Genomic DNA, 18,570 nt, shown 5'->3' on the forward strand with positions numbered 1-18,570 from the left:
ATGGAAAAAAGTAAAGGTGCAGGTCCCGGTAAACCCTGCCTTTATTAATTACGGTTTGAAATTTCCCTCGCCTATCAAATAGTTTTGCGGGGTAATTCTTTAAAACCCTGTGTACTGTTTGGCTCCATGTAGTGAATATTGTAACTTAATTTTTTTTCCTCAAAAACGTGTTTTGACAGAGAAATTGCTCAGAGCCTCTGTCCTGGACCATGGACCGAATTCTCCTCTGAATACCTTGAGGTATGTTGTATTTTGCACTAAAGGTCATTGAAAATGTTTTTACTGGTCTTTAGTGAAGGTTTTGGTATAAATAATTTATTTCAGATTGTTGTGTGCTAACAAATCCTTAATGCATATTGTACAAACATTTATACCTACTAGGATGTTCCTCGACAAGAGATGTCTTGTAGCTGTGGAGTCGTCACACTAATGGTAGGAGTAATTGGTTCTGCAGATGTCATGTCTGAATTTAGCCCACATGTAATTAATACTTCATTCATGTTACAGTATGCTCTCTACATCATCCTCAGGGGACGTTTGACTTCTCAGAGGTGGGTTTGCCAACCATGTTAAAAGACATTCTGTAAGGATGCGATATTTGTTTTGATAAACTTGTGCTTTTCCAAACTATAGTCAGACGTGCCAAGTGTTATAAGATGGTGGTCTGCCCTTTTGCTGGAGATGTTCCCACCAGTGCATTTTCCCCTGGTATTCATCCATTTCTGAAAATTGATATAAGGATGGCAAAATGTATTTACAATTGGTGATATTTTAATTTGGTCATACCTGCATGCAGTCAGTCTTGATATTCTGTATTAGTAATGATTTTGTATGTCATGAATTTATCAAGGTATTCACGGAAAGCCAGCAAAGAAAAAGGAGGCGAATCAGGGCTGACAAGAGACGAGACACTGATATTGTTTACTTTGTTTGAGGGGCTTCATTATTGATGATAATTGATTTTTTTTGTTGTTGATGTTCTATCTATTGTCTCTTTCTTTGTAGTTACAACCAGTGACACACCCCTGAACATACCTACAGTTTTTAATGTATTTCCCATTTTACTCAATAGAAATTCTCAAAAAACTACTTAAAATGCAGGTGAATTATTATGACCACAATATTTATAGATTTGGTTCCTCTACAGCAGGGATAGTCAACTCCGGTCCTGGAGGGCCGGTGTCCTGCAGAGTTTAGCTCCAACCAGGTCCAAAACACCTGCCTGAAAGTTTCTATTATGCCTAGTGAGACCTTGATTAGCTGGTTCAGGTGTGTTTAATTGGGGTTGGAGCTAAACTCTGCAGGACACCGGCCCTCCAGGACCGGAGTTGACTATCCCTGCTCTACAGCTTCCTCTGCTAGTTATTGGAGCAATCTTGCTGGAGGTTGTGGTTCATGATGGTGATGTTGCAATCCGCACTGTCGCCCTTACATGCAGTTGCTTCAACAACATTATGTGCACAGAGAGTTCCCGGCGAGAGGCTCACTTTCGGTGGTTGGACTGTAGGTTTTATTAGAGTTTTATTACCATTCCCATCTTTCTATATGTAGGTAAATGACAGCTTTGTCTGTTTCTTTCACAATTAATGTATAACATTTGTCAGTACATTGTTGCAGTTTAAAGGCAATTGCCTGTGAATGAGGTCACCCGATTTTTAAAAAATACATTTATCAGGTGTGGTGAACTGGAAGGCAGTTAGTGAGAACTTTAGTGAGAGCTTCAGAACCCTGTACAGGTTTTATTACTCAATAGTGTGACACCCTGTACAGGGATCATGGTGCTGGCTACAGAGGGAGAGGACAACGACTTCGAGGGTTTTACTCCGACGACGACTTTGAGGGATATTGTGGAAGCGACTGAAGGCTGGAGGAAACATCTAATGTTTCAAATTTGTTTTTAATTTTTAGTGTGTTTTTATTACATATACCTTTTAGAGAATATTGAACTTAAAATGAGGATTTGTTTTAGTTTTGTAATTGGGTAGTGGCTATGTGATCAATAAAGTGATCATAAAGTTTTTTTTTTGCCACTTTCATTTCTTTGATATTAATTTCTACTTTTTAGTTTCTGTTTTTATTACACTCCTTTTAGAGAATTGCACTTAAAATAATTCGTTTTATTTGTGTTATCGGTTTGTGGCTATGTGGTCAATAAAGTGATCCTATAATGTTTCAAGTTCTCTGAGTAGTCATTTCAGGTTGACACATTTTCTTTATATTTAATCCATTTTACAATATCAGTTAAATATCAGTTATGCGCATAAAGCTCATTCTATAAAAATATGGTAAGACACACCAATGCAATCATGTGCTTCTGTATTTATCATGTTGGTGTAAAAAAAAACAGAATACACTTACAATAATAATGTTAATTATAAATAACTTAATATGCCAAATGTACAACACTATCTAAATTGATCTGTGGAAGGTATTGGGCTTTAATGGTGCTCGTCTGGTAGTGTAGTTATGTCACACTTTTATAGCTTTAATGAGGTTTACACTGAGAAAAACAAAACTGTACCACTGCTTATCAGGCCCACCAGGTGGCGCTCGGAGACCCACTAGAACCATCACTGGTGTAGACTACTAGAGGACGAGCTTCCAGTGTCCAGCCGTGAGAAAGCCAGTATTACGGTCAGGTCACAGTTATGCCGAGTTCACATTGCCCGATTTTTCACTGTTGTTTTCACACAGCAGGACTATCTGGGGTAGCATTCAGTTGTTGTTGTGTGCACATTGCATTGCACGATGGATCGGCGACAGGGAGGGTTACACATTGCATGACTTTACAATCGGGAGAATCACAGACAACTCTGTCTAGTCTGAAAACTACGTTCCACAACCAAACGCGCGAGAAGTGATAATTAAGCACTTATGTGGCTTACATAGACATGTGTGATCTGTGTTTGACAACAAAGAAGTCTTTCTTTTCCAGCTGCTGAGTAACAATGCTAATGGACAGACATCCTGGAGTGAGTTTAATCCGACCTGAATTAATTTTATGATGGTTGAAACAATATGTATTGCTCATATAATGATAACATATAATTATAATTGAGAAAACATCACATTCTGTGATGGACTGGAAGTTAAATGAAATGGCAAGAAAGTTTCTGGCTAAATGTGTGATTTTATTATACTATTATTTATTTAAAATGTATATTTTATTTATTCTGTGTAGATATTTATTATATTAATTTGAAACCTTAGCATAATCATCGAGAGTAAAAATCTCAAAAATGGTTTTAAATCTCAAGCAAATGTCATCAAAAATATTTTAATTTCAGAAGAACGGAACGGCAGTAATGGATGTCACTTTGAAATGCACTCAGGTCTTTCTTCAAATGCTTTTTAATGTAACATTAAATATTCAGCATGATCTAATTAATAATTAATTTTGAAAGAGCATTAACATCTCTGCAATGCAACTACAATTTACCAATATAAATTGTCACTCATGATGTCAAAGGGACTTTTATGACAAACACTTGAGAAATTCTTCCTCAGGTCAAAGGTCATAGAAGAAGTGAGGCCACTGACAAACAGTGAGTTTATTTACATTTATGCATTTACAGAAGACTTCCGGGCAAGATGGCGGACCGGGTGCACGCTCGTCTCTAAGCTCTGTCTGCTTGTCCCAGTTTTGAACACTCTCTACTCTCCAACCCTCATTTTGAGACCCCAAACTGTTTAAATATTAAAGAAAAACCTGCACCATGAGCTCCAAAAAATCCTCAAACACAGGGGCGGAGTGGCAACCGGGAGAGTCGGGAGTTTTCCCGGTCAATTGAACACCTGTTTATTTTTGACTGTCTAAGATTGTTTGGTTTCGGTGACAAATTTCGAAACGTTATTCAATCCCTGTATGATAATACTAATTGTTCCTTACCAGGTGGCACTTCTCCCCGTTTTACAGTCGGCCGTAGGGTTAAACAAGGCTGCCCTATTTCCCCATTTCTCTTTATAATAGCGACTGAAATGCTTTCTATTTTCATTAAAAACTCTAACATCGCTCCACTGGATGTACTTGGTAGTCCAATTATCATCAGCCAGCTGGCCGATGATACAACTATTTTTATGAAACAATTATCTGAAGTCCCAAAGATACTACAGTCTATTAATGTCTTCTCCAAAGCCTCTGGTTTAAAACTAAACTTGACCAAATGTGAATTAATGCCTATTCATGTGTTTTGACTGAAGCACACAATGTCGCTATTAGGTCCACCGTTAAATACTTGGGTATGCATATCTCCAAAAATGTGACTGAATGTGAAAACATGAATGTGTGGAAAGTAATAGAGCAATGCCAAAGTAGACTTAACTCATGGATGTTGCGAGATATTAGCCTATTAGGCCGTATATTTTTGACTAAAATGGAAAGTATATCAAGGTGTATTTATCCTGCATACTCAGTTGCTATTCCTATAATAGAGCTATTAAAAAAATCAACCAAATCAATTTTGACTATATTTGGAGAAGGAAAGTCCACTATGTTAAGAAAATGGAAATGACCAAAACTTTTAAAGAAGGTGGCCTGCAAGCTATTGATTTTGACGTTATGAATGGAACCTTAAAAATCAATTGGTTGAAATCCTTCCTGAACAATAATAACTTTTGGTATCATATCCCCAGAGAAATTTTCTAAAAATTAGGAGGAATACATTTCTTACTTAAATGTGATTTCACTATTCAAAGACTTCCAATTAAACTTTCCCTTTTTCATCAGCAGGTTCTGTTATATTCGAAACTCTTATATAATCACAACTTCTTCCCACATAACTCCCCTGTTTGGAATAATAGATATATTACGGTCAAAAACAAATCGCTGTACAACAAGGTCTGGATGGATAAAGGTATTTGGTCTGTGATCCATTTAGTAGACCGTGACGGTTGCCTCCTGTCATATGAGAACTTCTGTCTAAGACACGACCTTACTGCCAATCGTAATCATTTTAACTCCATAGCTAATGCTATCCCCAACTCCTTTTTGTGTTCAATTAGGGGAATGTTGATGAACTCCACTCCCATCACCTCTTGTCTCCCTCTGCTTTTAGTTGGAGGTGTTATCTTTAATGAGGTAAAAATCCCTAACAAAACAATTAGGAATTTGATTGACAGCATCTCATATCTTACAATATCCTTTAGAAACTCAATTTCCCAATTTTTCTCAAAATGTACTATTCATTTGTTACGAACCAAATATTTAAAATTCCCTATATTCCCCAAAGCTAAAGAAATCCATTTTAAAATTCTTAATGGTGTGTATCCATCCAGCGACTTGGTACGACAGCGGTTTGGAATAGCAACTAATAATTGTGTATTTTGTGATAACAATAAAACTACTCATCATTTATTTTTCCATTGTATGCATTCTGAAGCGTTATGGCTTGATATACATGACTGGCTTCACCCAAAAAGATGGTTTTCCATCTCAAGAACTCTCTCTGAAGGACATTATCTATGGTTGTGTCATGGACAACAACAATTGTCATGCTTGGGAAATTTTATATCCACAAGTCAAAGTTTTTGAAAGTGACCCCTAAGTTTTGTGTATTTCATAATGAGTTTCTTTCGTTTACAAAAGCCCTTAATGTTATGAAAACAAAGAATGCATTGAGACTTTTTAGTATAATAGCAGAATATGATTTGGGAGAAAAAAACCCTAGCCTTTTTCCTTTTATTTAATTTCCTTTTATCCTTCTTTTTGATATGCACTTGATCCTTTCTGTAGTATGTGACAACTTAATGCCATGTTTTTGTAAATGTATTTTTTGTCATTATAATTTTTTTTTTCCAAATGCATTTACAGATGCTTTTATGCAAAATGATATTGCCTTCAAAGTAGTTTGAGTTTGACTTCAGCTACAGTTTATCTATTTACTATTTTTGTAAAAAAAATATTAGATTTTTGAAGGCAGTTTTTGCTAGTTATGATGGATTGTTTGTCTTTGAAAATGTTTCACACAACCATATATAGTACAACATGCAGTGAAGATTTTCCGATTTTGCTCATAAAATAAAACTTAACATTAGAATAACTTAAAGATAAAATAAAAAAAGTATTAATAGTCAAGTCAAGTCAGGTCAAATATATTTATATAGCGCTTTTCACAATACAGAATGTATCAAAGCTGCTTCACAGTATCAATCAAAACAACTTAACAGTGTTTGTTTATTACTGGAAAAAGACATCCAAGTTTGGTAGAGCTGATCAGTGGTATGATGGGTCAATTAATTTGAATATCCCCAACTGAGCAAGCCAAAGGCAACAGTGGCAAGGAACCGAAAAACTCCATCAAGTGACCCGATGGTGTCCTAAAACTCCATCAGATGACCCAATGGAGAAAAAAAAACCTTGGGAGAACCCAGGCTCAGTCGGGGCCATTTCTCTTCTGGCGTTTATGAATTAGAGGCCGAATTTACAGTAACTGTAAGATAAAAATTTTATATGAATGCCTGGCTAAATACCGGTAGATGCGTCTTTAGTCTAGTTTTAAACTGGGAGAGCGAGTCTGAGCAACGAACAATATCAGGAAGGCTATTCCAGAGCTTCGGAGCTAAATGTGAAAATGCTCTCCCTCCTTTGGTGGATCTGGATATCCTAGGAATGACCAGAAGCCTCGAATTTAGTGATCTTAAAGAGCGCGATGGATTATAGGGCGATAGAAGATCCGTTAAATAGACTGGAGCTAAACCATTCAGAGCTTTATAAGTCAAAAGCAAGACCTTTTATTTAATACGGAACTGTATAGGTAACCAATGAAGTGATGATAGAATCTGTGTTATATGATCATATTTTCTTGATCTAGTAAGAACTCTAGCGGCTGCATTTTGGACTAACTGTAGCTTGTTTATTGAAGATGCAGGACAACCAGCTAATAAAGCATTACAGTAATCTAGTCTCGAGGTCATGAATGCATGAACTAACTTTTCTGCATCAGAGACTGATAGCATATTACGTAGCTTAGCAATGTTTCTAAGGTGGAAAAAGGCTGTTTTTGTAACATATGAAATATGCTTTTCAAAAGACAGGTTGCAGTCTAATGTAACACCCAGGTCTTTTACTGTAGCGGATAAAGTAACTGGGCATCCTAATATGGTAAAGTCGTGCTGTGAAAGGTTATCGGTTTAGAACCGATAAGTATTACCTCTGTCTTGTCTGGATTTAATAAAAGAAAACGCGTCATCCAATCTTTTATATCTTTAACACAATCTGTCAATTTGGATAATTTAGCGTATTCATCTGGCCGTGATGAAATATATATTTGAGTGTCATCGGCATAACAATGGAAACTAATTCCATGTTTCCTTAGAATATTACCAAGTGGCAGCATATATATTGAGAATAATAAAGGGCCTAACACAGATCCCTGCGGCACTCCATAGTTTGCCGAAGTTATGATCGATTTTTCTCCATTTAAGTAGACGAAATGGTAGCGGTCAGATAAGTATGACCTGAACCAGCTTAATGCTTGTCCTTGAACACAAGTGAAATTTTGTAGTCGATCTAAGAGTATTGTGTGATCTATAGTTTCGAACGCAGCACTAAGATCAAGTAAAACTAGAACTGAGATACAGCCTTGGTCCACAGCTAAAAGTAAATCATTTGTGATTCTAACAAGCGCAGTTTCAGTGCTATGATGTGGCCTGAATCCAGACTGAAACTTTTCATAGATGTCGTTTTCTTGCAAGAAAGAGCCGAGTTGAGCGGACACAACTTTTTCTAATATTTTTGACATAAATGGAAGATTTGAGATGGGTCTGTAATTTGCTAAGTTATTTGGATCTAATTGTGGTTTCCCAATAAGAGGTTTTATAACTGCCAGCTTGAACGTTCTTGGAACATGACCTAAAGATAAAGATGAGTTAATAATATTGAGAAGAGACTCTTCCACTATAGGTAACACTTCTTTCAATAGTTTAGTTGGTATAGGATCTAATAAACATGTTGTTGTTTTAGATGAAGTGATAAGTTTATTTAACTCTTTTTGTTCTATGGTTGTAAAGCATTGTAATTGTTCTTGCGGGGTGATAATTGCGGCTGAATTAAAAGGCGCGAGCAAAGATTGAGCGTTTACGATTGTGATTCTGAGGCTTTCAATTTTCTCGGTGAAGAAGTTCATGAAATCATTACTACTAAACTGTAACGAGGTATTTTGTTCAGACGACGTCTGTTTATTTGTTAGTCTATTCACGGTATTAAATAAAAACCTTGGATTATTTCGTTTTTTTTCTATTAGTTTGCTGAGGTGCTCAGCCCTGGCCGTTTTAAAGCAGCACTAAGTAGGAATTCCGTTTTTGTCAAACAGCGACCCCTAGAGTCGCTGTGGAGTACTTGTACTGTCGTGAATAGCACTTACGTAGAGATGGCTCGCACTCACGGCCGGATCCCCTCCCCCTGTACACCGGTACCTGTTCAGTAGGATGGACGCTGTAACGAGTGGAAATAAGGTATGGCCCCTTTAAGAGCTGCGCGCGCCCGACACCACATGTATACGGCGCCGGGTTATTTCTGTTTGATGCTCATTTAATCAGAATTTTATCAGATCTGTTTTTTTGCCGTAAAGCAATTCATTACCTCGCGAGACCTGATATCACACGATACTTCCTAACACTGAGGCCGGCGGCTCGCCGGCCCAAAGTGGCAAGGGTGGTTTTGCGGCTCACAGGCACCAGGGGGGTGCGAGACGACCACCATTCAACACGAAATCAGTAATATAAACATTACAATGACTCCAAAGCTGTTCGGTTAAGGTAAAAAAGTTACTTAGTTCACCTTTAAGGGCCTTTTTATAACGTGACATACTGTCACTGAAAATTACTGAAAATACTGAAATTAAGTAATATTTAGTGATATTAAGATCAATGGAAGCATCCTACCTTCCTTTATCTTGAAAATTAACATGTAGTTCATCAGCAGAGTTATTAGCTCTCATTTATTTTTATTAAAGTAAATAAAAGAGCAGGCTAGACATGTTTTGAATGCAGTATTGGATATGAGTTTGATTGATGAATCACTTTCAGATGGAAATGCATGGTTGTACAGGTGCATGTATGGAAGTTCATTTAATCTCAGGGAGGGTCCGAGTGTTTGAATTCTCATAGGGTTCTATTGCTTTTGCAAAGTGCTATTTTGAGTGTGTGTATATAGACTGAACAAAATTATAAACACAATACTTTTGTTTTTGCTCCCATTTTCCATGTGCTGAACTCAAAGATCTTTGTCTATGTACACAAAAGGCCTATTTCTCTCAAATATTGGGTAACACTTTATTTTGATGGTCCCTTTTGAAAATACTGTTGACTATAAGTAACTTTGCAACTACATGTCAACTAACTCTCATTAGATTATTAGTAGACTGTCTGCTTTAATATCTGCCAACTCTTTATTGTGTTGGTCCTCCACCATACTTTCTACTGACTTTAAGTGACTTTGCAAGTAAATGTCAACTTATTCTAACTATAACCCTACCAGTCTACTAACACCCTAATGAGAGTTAGTAGACATGTAGGTGTAACGTTACTTATAGTCAACAGAATGTGTTAAAGGGACCATCAAAAATAAAGTGAAACCAAATATTGTTCACAAATCTGTCTAAATCTGTGTCAGTGAGCACTTCTTTGCTGAGATAATCCATCCACCTCACAAGTGTGGCATGTCAAGATGCTGATTAGACAGTATGACTATTGCACAGGTGTGCCTTAGGCTGTCACTCTAAAATGTGCAGTTTTATCACACAGCACAATGCCACAGATGTCGCAAATTTTGAGGGAGTGTTCAATGTACGCATTTCCCCCGATCTCTCTGCTCCCAGGAGTTCTGGAGAGGGTCCGCCACAAAGGGGTCTGTCTTCTGCTAGTAGCCCCATTGTGGCCCGAATATGGTTCTCAGACATATCACTCCTAGAGGGCCCTCCATAGGATATCTCCATCAGGAAGGGGCTGCTATTGCAGGCAGAGGGCTCAATATTTCACCCTCGGCAAGAGTTATGGAAACTGTGGGTCTGGACCCTGAAGGGGGCACAGTACCGAGAGGCTGGCCTTTCAGCAGGAGTAGTCGAGACGCTGATCAGCTCTAGAGCTCCCTCCACAAGGAAATTGTTTGACCTAAAATGGAGTGTTTCACTATTTGGTGTAGAGAGCGTGAGGTGGACCCAGTTAACTGCCCGGTGGCTTCAGTGCTTGTGTTCCTCCATGATCGCTTCTCTGCTGGTCTTACCCCCCGTCCACACTCAGGGTGAACGTGGCTGCCATTGCGGCTTTCCACACTACTCTGGGTGATAGCCCTTTGGGAAGACATCAGCTGGTCGTACGTTCCTCCATGGGGTTAGGATGATGAGACCTGTGACTCAGACAGGGGTTCTCGAAGGGATGGGTTGAGGCCCCCTTCGAACCTCCTGAGTCGGCTGAGGCCAAGAACCTTTCCGTTAAGGTAGATTTTTTATTAACCATTACTTCTCTGAGGAGAGTAGGATCTCTTCAGACCCTTTCTATATCTTACGGGTGCCTGGAGTTCGCTCCAGGCGATTTTAAGGCATCCCAGATATCTTGCATCCCAGGCCTGGCTATGTGCCTAATGTGCTTTTCATCCTCCACCTCACGTGACGGCAGATGAAGTAAGACTTCATGGCAAAAGTCAGTCCAGTTGCTGGCGTGCTTCGGGTCGCCCAAGAAGGGGCTTCCCGCATCCAAACAGACCACCAGTAACTGGATCGTTCAGGCTATCTCTATGGCCTAGAAGGTGCGCAACTTGCCTTCACCTTTGGCCGTGAGGGCTCATTCAACCAGAGGCATGGCGTCCTCTAGAACCCTCCTTTCAGGGGTCCGGATCCAAGAAGTGTGCAATGCAGCAGGATGGGCCACCCCTCATACTTTTATCAGACTCTATAGTCTGGACATTCCTTCTACGCCAGGCAAACTAGTCCTCTCGTCCTAAGTGTGCCTGTGCGCAGCTTCACACTGAGACAGGCAGGGCTCGTTGTGGCATAGTGGGTACTCGTTCCACAAAGTGTTGTATCAACGCAGTGCGAGTTCCCTCGAAACGGAATGTCTCGGGTTACGACTTTAACCCTTGTTCCCTGAGAAGGACACGAGAGACTTCCACTACCTGGGAATTATTTCTTTGCAAAAGCTAACTCTGTTGTGTGCCCTTTGTACCTTCTGTGTATGCTGTCACATGTTATGTCATGACGCAACGCCAATCAGGATCGGAATAGTTTCATTCATGCTTCAGATGCACTACGCTGCGCATCCCCCCCCCCAAAGTGTCATTTCAATGCAGTGTCTCATTCGCTTCTCAGGGAACAAGGGTTACAGTCGTAACGCGAGACGTTCTACATGTCAAGCAGAGAGAAACACGGACCGCGAACACACGTGATAATGACAATTAAACTCAAAACTATACATGAAATGCAGTTAAAAAATAAATGACAACATCAAGCCCCAATCTAAAGTATTCCCTACCTTCATTAAACTGCTAATGGCAAGTTTTTCAGCAACATTTATTCAGTAATATTATGAAACCAAATTCTCGAATGGTAAAAAATATAAAATATTTATGGTTATGTATATATAAACATTTTATACAATTTATGTATATATATTACAACATATACACCCTGATGTTACATTAATAAAAATAAACTTATTTTACTAATCAAAATGGTAGTTTAATTTCCTTTCCATGTTTTCACCCTCAACACTCTTTTCAGAAACCAGTTTTCTTTGAGTTTAATTAGCACCAGAGTTTGACCACAGTTAATTTGTCAGCGGTTTACAATTAAAAATGACTTAAATCAGGTTTTATTGAAGAATCGTAAAGATTTATTGTTGAATATACTGTTACAATGAATGCATGCACATAATATGTAGCATCATAAATTATTCTGTAAACTGATAGATTTGATTACATATACAGTAGCATGAAGAGACCTGTCCAAAACCACAACCTAAATGAGACTCAGGACAACTGCAATGCATTTAATTTCTTCAGTCATAAACGCGTTTCCTAGAACTCTCCGGGACTCATCATCCAGGATTGCTGTCAGCTGTTAACCTTGTTAACTCCATCTATATAAGCCTGGTTTATTCAGTCATTCATTGCAATTTTATACTATTAATTCAACATGGCATCATGACTTTGCGTAAACATACACGCCACTTTCAAGTCAAGTGGTGTGTTATCTATACGCATTTTGAGCTATCCGCGTGTATGTCCACGCCGAAACGAACCGTCATCTTTTGCGTGTATATCTACGCCGTTAAATGTCCGAGTGATTCCGCGTGTATGTACACGCCGTTAAATGTCCGAGCGAAACGAAGCAAAATGTAGATCTACATCTAGGGAGCGATATTTTTTTCCCTAGGATGGTAGGGGAACACTCATAAATGGTATTAACCCCAGTGACGGGTAGGTTTAGGGACGGGGTTGGGGTAGCACGCCAAAAATGGAAATACGAATTGGCGTGTCATACATACGCCATTTCATGAGATCAGTCTGATTAATTAAATAAGTCTTTCTCCTGTAAATTGTAAAAGTTATGTAGGCACATACAGTATAGATTTTTCTTAAACCAAATGATTTGTAATAGTTGTCTCGAGTCTCTCCTACTCATTTGAACCAGATCATCATCTAAACTATCTGGAAGCGTCTCATGCAGCAGAACTCCCTCATGGAGAGCAGAAGCGTCCGTAAAACAAAATGCTCTTGGTTGGATTGTGTCGGATGAAGAAAAGGAAAGGATGGTCTGCGTTGAAGACCAGCGGCATCCTGTCACATAAATTCACGCCGCCGGCGCCGGCCATTGCAGCCGCTTCGGTTCCTTCCTCGTTGACTTCAACAAAGGCTTTATGGATCACCTTCGACACCACCAGGTCTTTGTTGGAGGACATGCCTGAAAGATTCACCTTCGTCTCGTCAAACACATCCTCCATTCCCATGCTGATCAGAAGACTCTTCATGTCGTAGGTTTCCTCCATCTTGAATCTGGGCAGATACACTTTAACCTCTTTGTAATCCCTGACTTCTAAATTGGTCCACTCCATGAGCTTCTCGTAGGTCAGTGCCTTTTCAAGCTGGATAATAAGAGAGACATGTCAGATGAATAGTTCAATCAAAATGAAAATGCTCCACAAGTAAACATCTGACTGGTCACGGCTGGATAATTAAGCATTCAAATCACCTCCTCAAGGCCAGTGGTGTCGTCTTCCATCTCCTTAGGAAGGATGATCAACATACTGAGATTCTCCCCTTCATACGGCAGCTCCAGAACCTGAATGTTGATCTCTGGGATGGAGGCCAGAGGAAACCACTTCACTTGATACATCATCTTCACTGGTTTAGTTTGATTCTGCCAAACATAAATGGAAAATTTCATCATGACTGTTAAAAATATTATTTAAAAGAGCATGACATCTCACCTTGTTCAACTTAAACTGCCCATCTCTGGTGGCTTCCTTTGGGAATTTCTTCTCCCAGTTTCCCTTGAAGTAGATGGCGTTCACCAAAACCAGTCTCGTCATCTCATCAATGGCTTCCTGTGGCACCACGTCCTTGATCTTCTCTAAAATACAAATGGACATTGTTCACTTTGAGCAGTGATTTGAACTGGTTGGGTTGATATTTTTACTATATAACTCAAGAACGCATGAAGCCAAACATGGCCCATGAAAAGACAATTTTGCTGAACCTAAAGTGCTGTAAAAACATTAAAAAAAACTTTTGTAAGAGTGTAAATAAGTTTCAAATTGAGAATAAGTTTATGTTGGATTTCACCTTGTGTTTTTTTCTCCACCCATTTGTTGATGTTGACACGAGCAGCCTCTGAATTGTTCTTGAAGTCCACCTTCTCTAGTCCGGCTTCATAGTAGCTTTTTGCGTCATTGAGGAATTCCTGTAACACCGATTGAGGTACAAATGATATTAGAGTTGAGAACATTTCCAGATCCTCCAGTGAATAAACTGATTCTTACCTCAACAAACTGGTAGGATTGCTCTCCGTAGAGGCGGTTGGCAAGACTCAACGCATACGGGACTCCTGGTTTGTTCAGCTCACTCATAAACTTGTTGAAGCTGGAATGAATTTGGTCCTCGGGTTTCCCAGGTGAAAAAAAACTGTACTTGAGTGCCCTAAAAAAACACTTAAATACAAGAAAGTATATTTGTAGTACATTCTTACATTTTGTGCTAAAGAAAACTGTAAAAATTATACACTATAAATACACTAATTAAAAGTATATTTTTACTTAAGTAGTACTTAAAGGGACACTCCGTCCATTTGCATTAAAGCTCCAGTCGGCAAGTCTGGCAGATTGAGTGGATTTAGTAAAATTTTGAATGTTTACAACTCTCATGCCCCTCCCCCACTATCAACGGATACCCTCCCACCCAGTTCATGCTCGTCAGTGCCAGCTCTGGTCAGTGCGTGTGCACCAGATTTTCAGTGAACGCCAGGGCTCTCAAGTGTCACGCATTGAGCGTGACAGTCACTCATTTCGGTCTTTTGTCACACATTGTATTTCTCACGCTGAAAAACTATTTGTAATATATTTAATATGCCGCAGCGCCCAAAACTCTGGCCGCGCCGCTCTCACTGTGGAACCGGCATGAATCAAGCGCGTTTCCTCTGGTGTTGTTCGTCGAGCTACACAATAGCCAATCAGAAAATAGCACAATTGTATCTGGGTAAGATTTAACGCAACAACCAATGACAAAAATGTATCCAACCCCCCGTCGGCTGGGTGTCACTCTTACCTGTCTTCAAAACTTGAGAGCCCTGGAACGCGCCCGTCTCATCAGCATCCATCAACACCATGGAGTATTTGGAGGTATGCTGTCCTGGCTAATGTACCGATAGATTGCATTTGCTGACGTCATTTATACTCTAAATGAGCTTACTTGATTTTCCGCCATCACTCTTCGTTACTGCGCGAACTTCCGCGAACTTCAGGCGTGTGCATGTGATTGTAACGTGCGCGAGGGGTGTTGTGTGCCCGATCTGTGATTGACAGTCAGATCTCACACCCCCCCTGCGCTGATTGGACATGATGAACCGGGAGCTGTGGATTTTTGCAAAACAAATAACAAGCTCCAGGTGGAGTTAGAAGCTCGGGGTTTTTTCTAAAACCACTTTATTTATGTTGTTCTGTCAGATTATAGTGTCGATTTCACTGAATATGATCAAAAAAATGTTGCCGACGGCAGCTTTAAGCTTTCCATTGTTAGAAAACCAGTTATACTATTGAATGGTCATGCAACACTCTCTCATTTTCCCCTGAGAGGAGAGAAATCTGCTATTTACCTTTTTCACTTCCTCCTACAATGACGCAAAAATCGTCATTTTACGTCATTGTAGGAGGAAGTGTAAGAGGGGGGGATTTCTGTAAAGACTACAAGCACTAGTCCCCACCCTTTCAAACCCACCCATAGGGGGTTGGACCTTATGCACTAACAGACCTATCACAGATCAGTGCCAGTGCGTTTGATTTCACCGGCAGAAACTTTTTGAAAATATGGACGAAGGTACTGAATACGCAGACGGATGCATTATGGAGGATTGGGATTACACATAGTGTCAGCCATCTTTTTTGGAAGCTAAGCTAGCAGGCTCTTGTTCTGTGGAGAAAGCTGAGTAGTAACTTTAGGGGTTACCGTCCTCTTTTTCCCGGACATGTCCGGCCGTCGATGTCCGGGATTCAGCTTTTGCTTTCTGCAGTCGCCATGCATTGTTTACATGTACAGGTTTTGTTTCAATCTAACTGAATTCATTCTGATTGGTGAATCTGAATGTAGTGTTTACATGAACGCTAAAAAAGTGATCGGTTGATGATGTGCGTTTTAACATTGCTAAGAAAATTCCCGCTCCTCCGTGAGAGATACGAGACCGGTAACTTACAGGTGTCGCTCATCGGTAATCACGCAACCGGCCTCGCGCCGTTCTCCCGCGGCCCTCATTCATCCTGCTTGCCACAGTAAACATGATGAATGGCGACTGTAGAACGCAATAGCCGAATCCCGGACATTTTGGGCGATCTCGAAACACATTTTCGGGCAGACTCACTAGACTAGCCTAGACTTGTTGTTGAACTACTGCGCTGTTACCGGTAGGCTTGGCCTCCTAGGGCAGCGAAGCAAGTGCATTCTGGGAGTTGTTGTCTTTCATCCACATAAGCCAAAAATACATTTTCTGGCTTTTCTCAGTCTAGAAAGCTCCAAATTCAAAAATAATTTCACATTTCTTCTACATAAATTACCCGTTTTAAATACACATTCATCTTTCCAGAGGTGGAATGACCCTTTAAGTGTAATTGCGAAAGTATATTAAATACCATTGATATTTTAAATGTATTTTTACTGCAATTTTTTGCATTTTAATATATTTCTAACAAGTATACTAAAAGTACATTGGTAATAAATATATGCTTAATTACACTTTTGAGAAATATGCTAAACACAAGAATAATTTTAATATATTTCAAACAAATGCACTGTAAGTACATTGGTAATACATATATGCCTAATTATACTTTTAAGAAATATGCTAAACACAAGCATATAATTTTAATATATTCCTAAAAAGTATACTAAAATTGGTAATAAATATATGCTTAATTACACTTAAGAAATATGTTAAACACAAGCATAATTTTAATATATTTCTAACAAATGCACTATAAGTACATTGGCAATAAATATATGCTTTATTATACTTTGAAGAAATATGCTTAACACAAGCATAATTTTAATATATTTCTAAAAAGTATATACTATAGTACATTGGTAATAAATATGTGCTTAATTATACTTTTAAGAAATATGCTAAACACAAGCATAATTTTAATATATTTCTAAAAAGTATGCTACAAGTACTTTGGTAATAAATATATGCTTAGTTACATTTTTAAGAAATATGCTAAACACAATCATACAATTTTTGTGAAGTTTTAGTGTATTTAAAGATAACATTATGTTGCTCTTTGTGTAAGAACATAGCAAAATGGTTAAGCTTTTAGTATGTTTAAAGTACTTTTTAAACTCTCAGGCCTACAGCAATATATTTTAATATTTGTAAAAAAAAAAATCCGGGTGGGGGAGGGGGGTTTGGGGGGGGGGGGGGGGGGGGGAATGGGGGGGTCGGTGTAATACATTTATAATGTGCCAACTTATAATGTATTATGTAACAGACTTTGATGTGATAATTCTTCTAATTCGTTTTTGTATACATTTTTGATAGTCCTGTTAGTTTAAATTAGGTTTAAGAAATCTATTTATCTTATTAAGGAGGGACTTTTATTTTGACGGGTTTTGTGGTCTACAGGGAAAAAGGAAGTAAGGGGAGAGCACGCGGTTGATATGCAGTTTGTAGGAGTTGTGCAGACCATAGATATCATTGGCCGCTGGAAACCGAGAAATCCGGCCGCCATCTTGAACCAGTCGTATTCCTAGTTTCGTTGCGTGGCAGCAGATAAGATGCCAGAGCACTGTGGAGTTAGCCTGGCAAGCCAGACCTACATCAAGATGTTAGGTCTGGGAACTCACAATTGGCATACCTCAATCCGAGGGGCGGGATAAACGGTTGTCTTTCAATATCCCTCGGCACGCAATAGGACAGCGGTACAACCAACCAGAGCAACGATGGCTGTGGCTGTGTGAGTCCCATGCGTTTTTCCTCCAGCGGAGCTAATTGATATATTAAACTTTTGCCGTATCCGATCGTCAAAACTCCGAACACATCTTCCTTTTTTAAGAATGACTTAAGTTACGTTCTCTTAACTCCAAATCATCCAGAGTCGCCGCCAAAGCCGATTCGAAAGACCACTGTTCGCCAGCAGCATCTTCTTTGTTTTCAAATAACTTTAGCAGGGAAATCACCTATGGAAATCACGCGGAACCGTCACATCTCTGCCGTCATTGTTAAGCCCGCCCACCAACTCTATTGGCCTGACTAGAGTTTGGTTTTTCCAGCTCGAAAAGCCAACGGAGAGTTGCTAGACCACACTTTGCTGCAAAAATTTTTTTGCTGCCGCTAGGGTGCGTCTAGATCTCTAGGCTACTGTGGAGTATTTTCCTGTTCTAATCGCCGGACCATCGAAAATAGGGCTTTTCACAAGTAAGTCTTAAGATTACCGTACTATCGGTTGTATTTTGTGAATAGAATATTACCAGATAATCGAGAAGGAGCAAGGATCTTTGATATTACTGTACTGAAATCGTTCTGAAATGGCTGTTTACTACACCTGCCGGTGTTCACCCGGCATGGAGAGGTGTGGTAACTGTAAAAGTAATAATTACAAGAGCTTCTCGGTTATCAGATAAGCATTCAACTGCCCTGTTGTATAGGTTATTTTTGTTTGCGCACATGATATCAGGAAGCAGAGTTGCCAACTCTCACGCATTGACAGTGAGACACGCATTTGATTGGTTTCACACGCTCACACGCCACACCCCCGATTTCTCAAGCTGAAGTGTCAACCTGGTCGGTCAAATGCCTGGAAGATGAGTTTATCTATACCTGTTGAGCCACTCGTGATCGACTATTTATGCCACAAATTAGTTAAAATCTCCCGGAAAGA

The 18,570-nt window shown here is 39.4% G+C and overlaps 1 protein-coding gene across 7 annotated transcripts in view; it reads right to left on the minus strand.

Moving 5' to 3' along the window:
- The window catches only part of LOC130077874 (leukocyte elastase inhibitor-like), a 145,604-nt gene that overhangs the window by 65,686 nt on the left and 61,348 nt on the right, over window positions 1–18,570 (minus strand). For 2 of the 7 annotated variants that reach the window (XM_056243285.1, XM_056243284.1), the window contains exons 1-2: window positions 13,972–14,096; window positions 13,775–13,892 (exon numbers count right to left, since the gene is read on the minus strand). The exons of the other annotated variants lie outside the window; for them this stretch is intronic. In XM_056243285.1, the coding sequence (XP_056099260.1) occupies window positions 13,775–13,892; window positions 13,972–14,058 (205 nt within the window). In that variant the 5' untranslated portion in view covers window positions 14,059–14,096. Of the gene's footprint in view, window positions 1–13,774; window positions 13,893–13,971; window positions 14,097–18,570 lie in introns of those variants that run through there. 7 annotated transcript variants of the gene reach the window in all.

The sequence above is a fragment of the Rhinichthys klamathensis genome, unplaced genomic scaffold, assembly GCF_029890125.1.
Source record: "Rhinichthys klamathensis goyatoka isolate OS25496 unplaced genomic scaffold, OSU_Roscu_1.1 h1tg000784l_1, whole genome shotgun sequence".
NCBI lineage: Eukaryota > Metazoa > Chordata > Actinopteri > Cypriniformes > Leuciscidae > Rhinichthys > Rhinichthys klamathensis.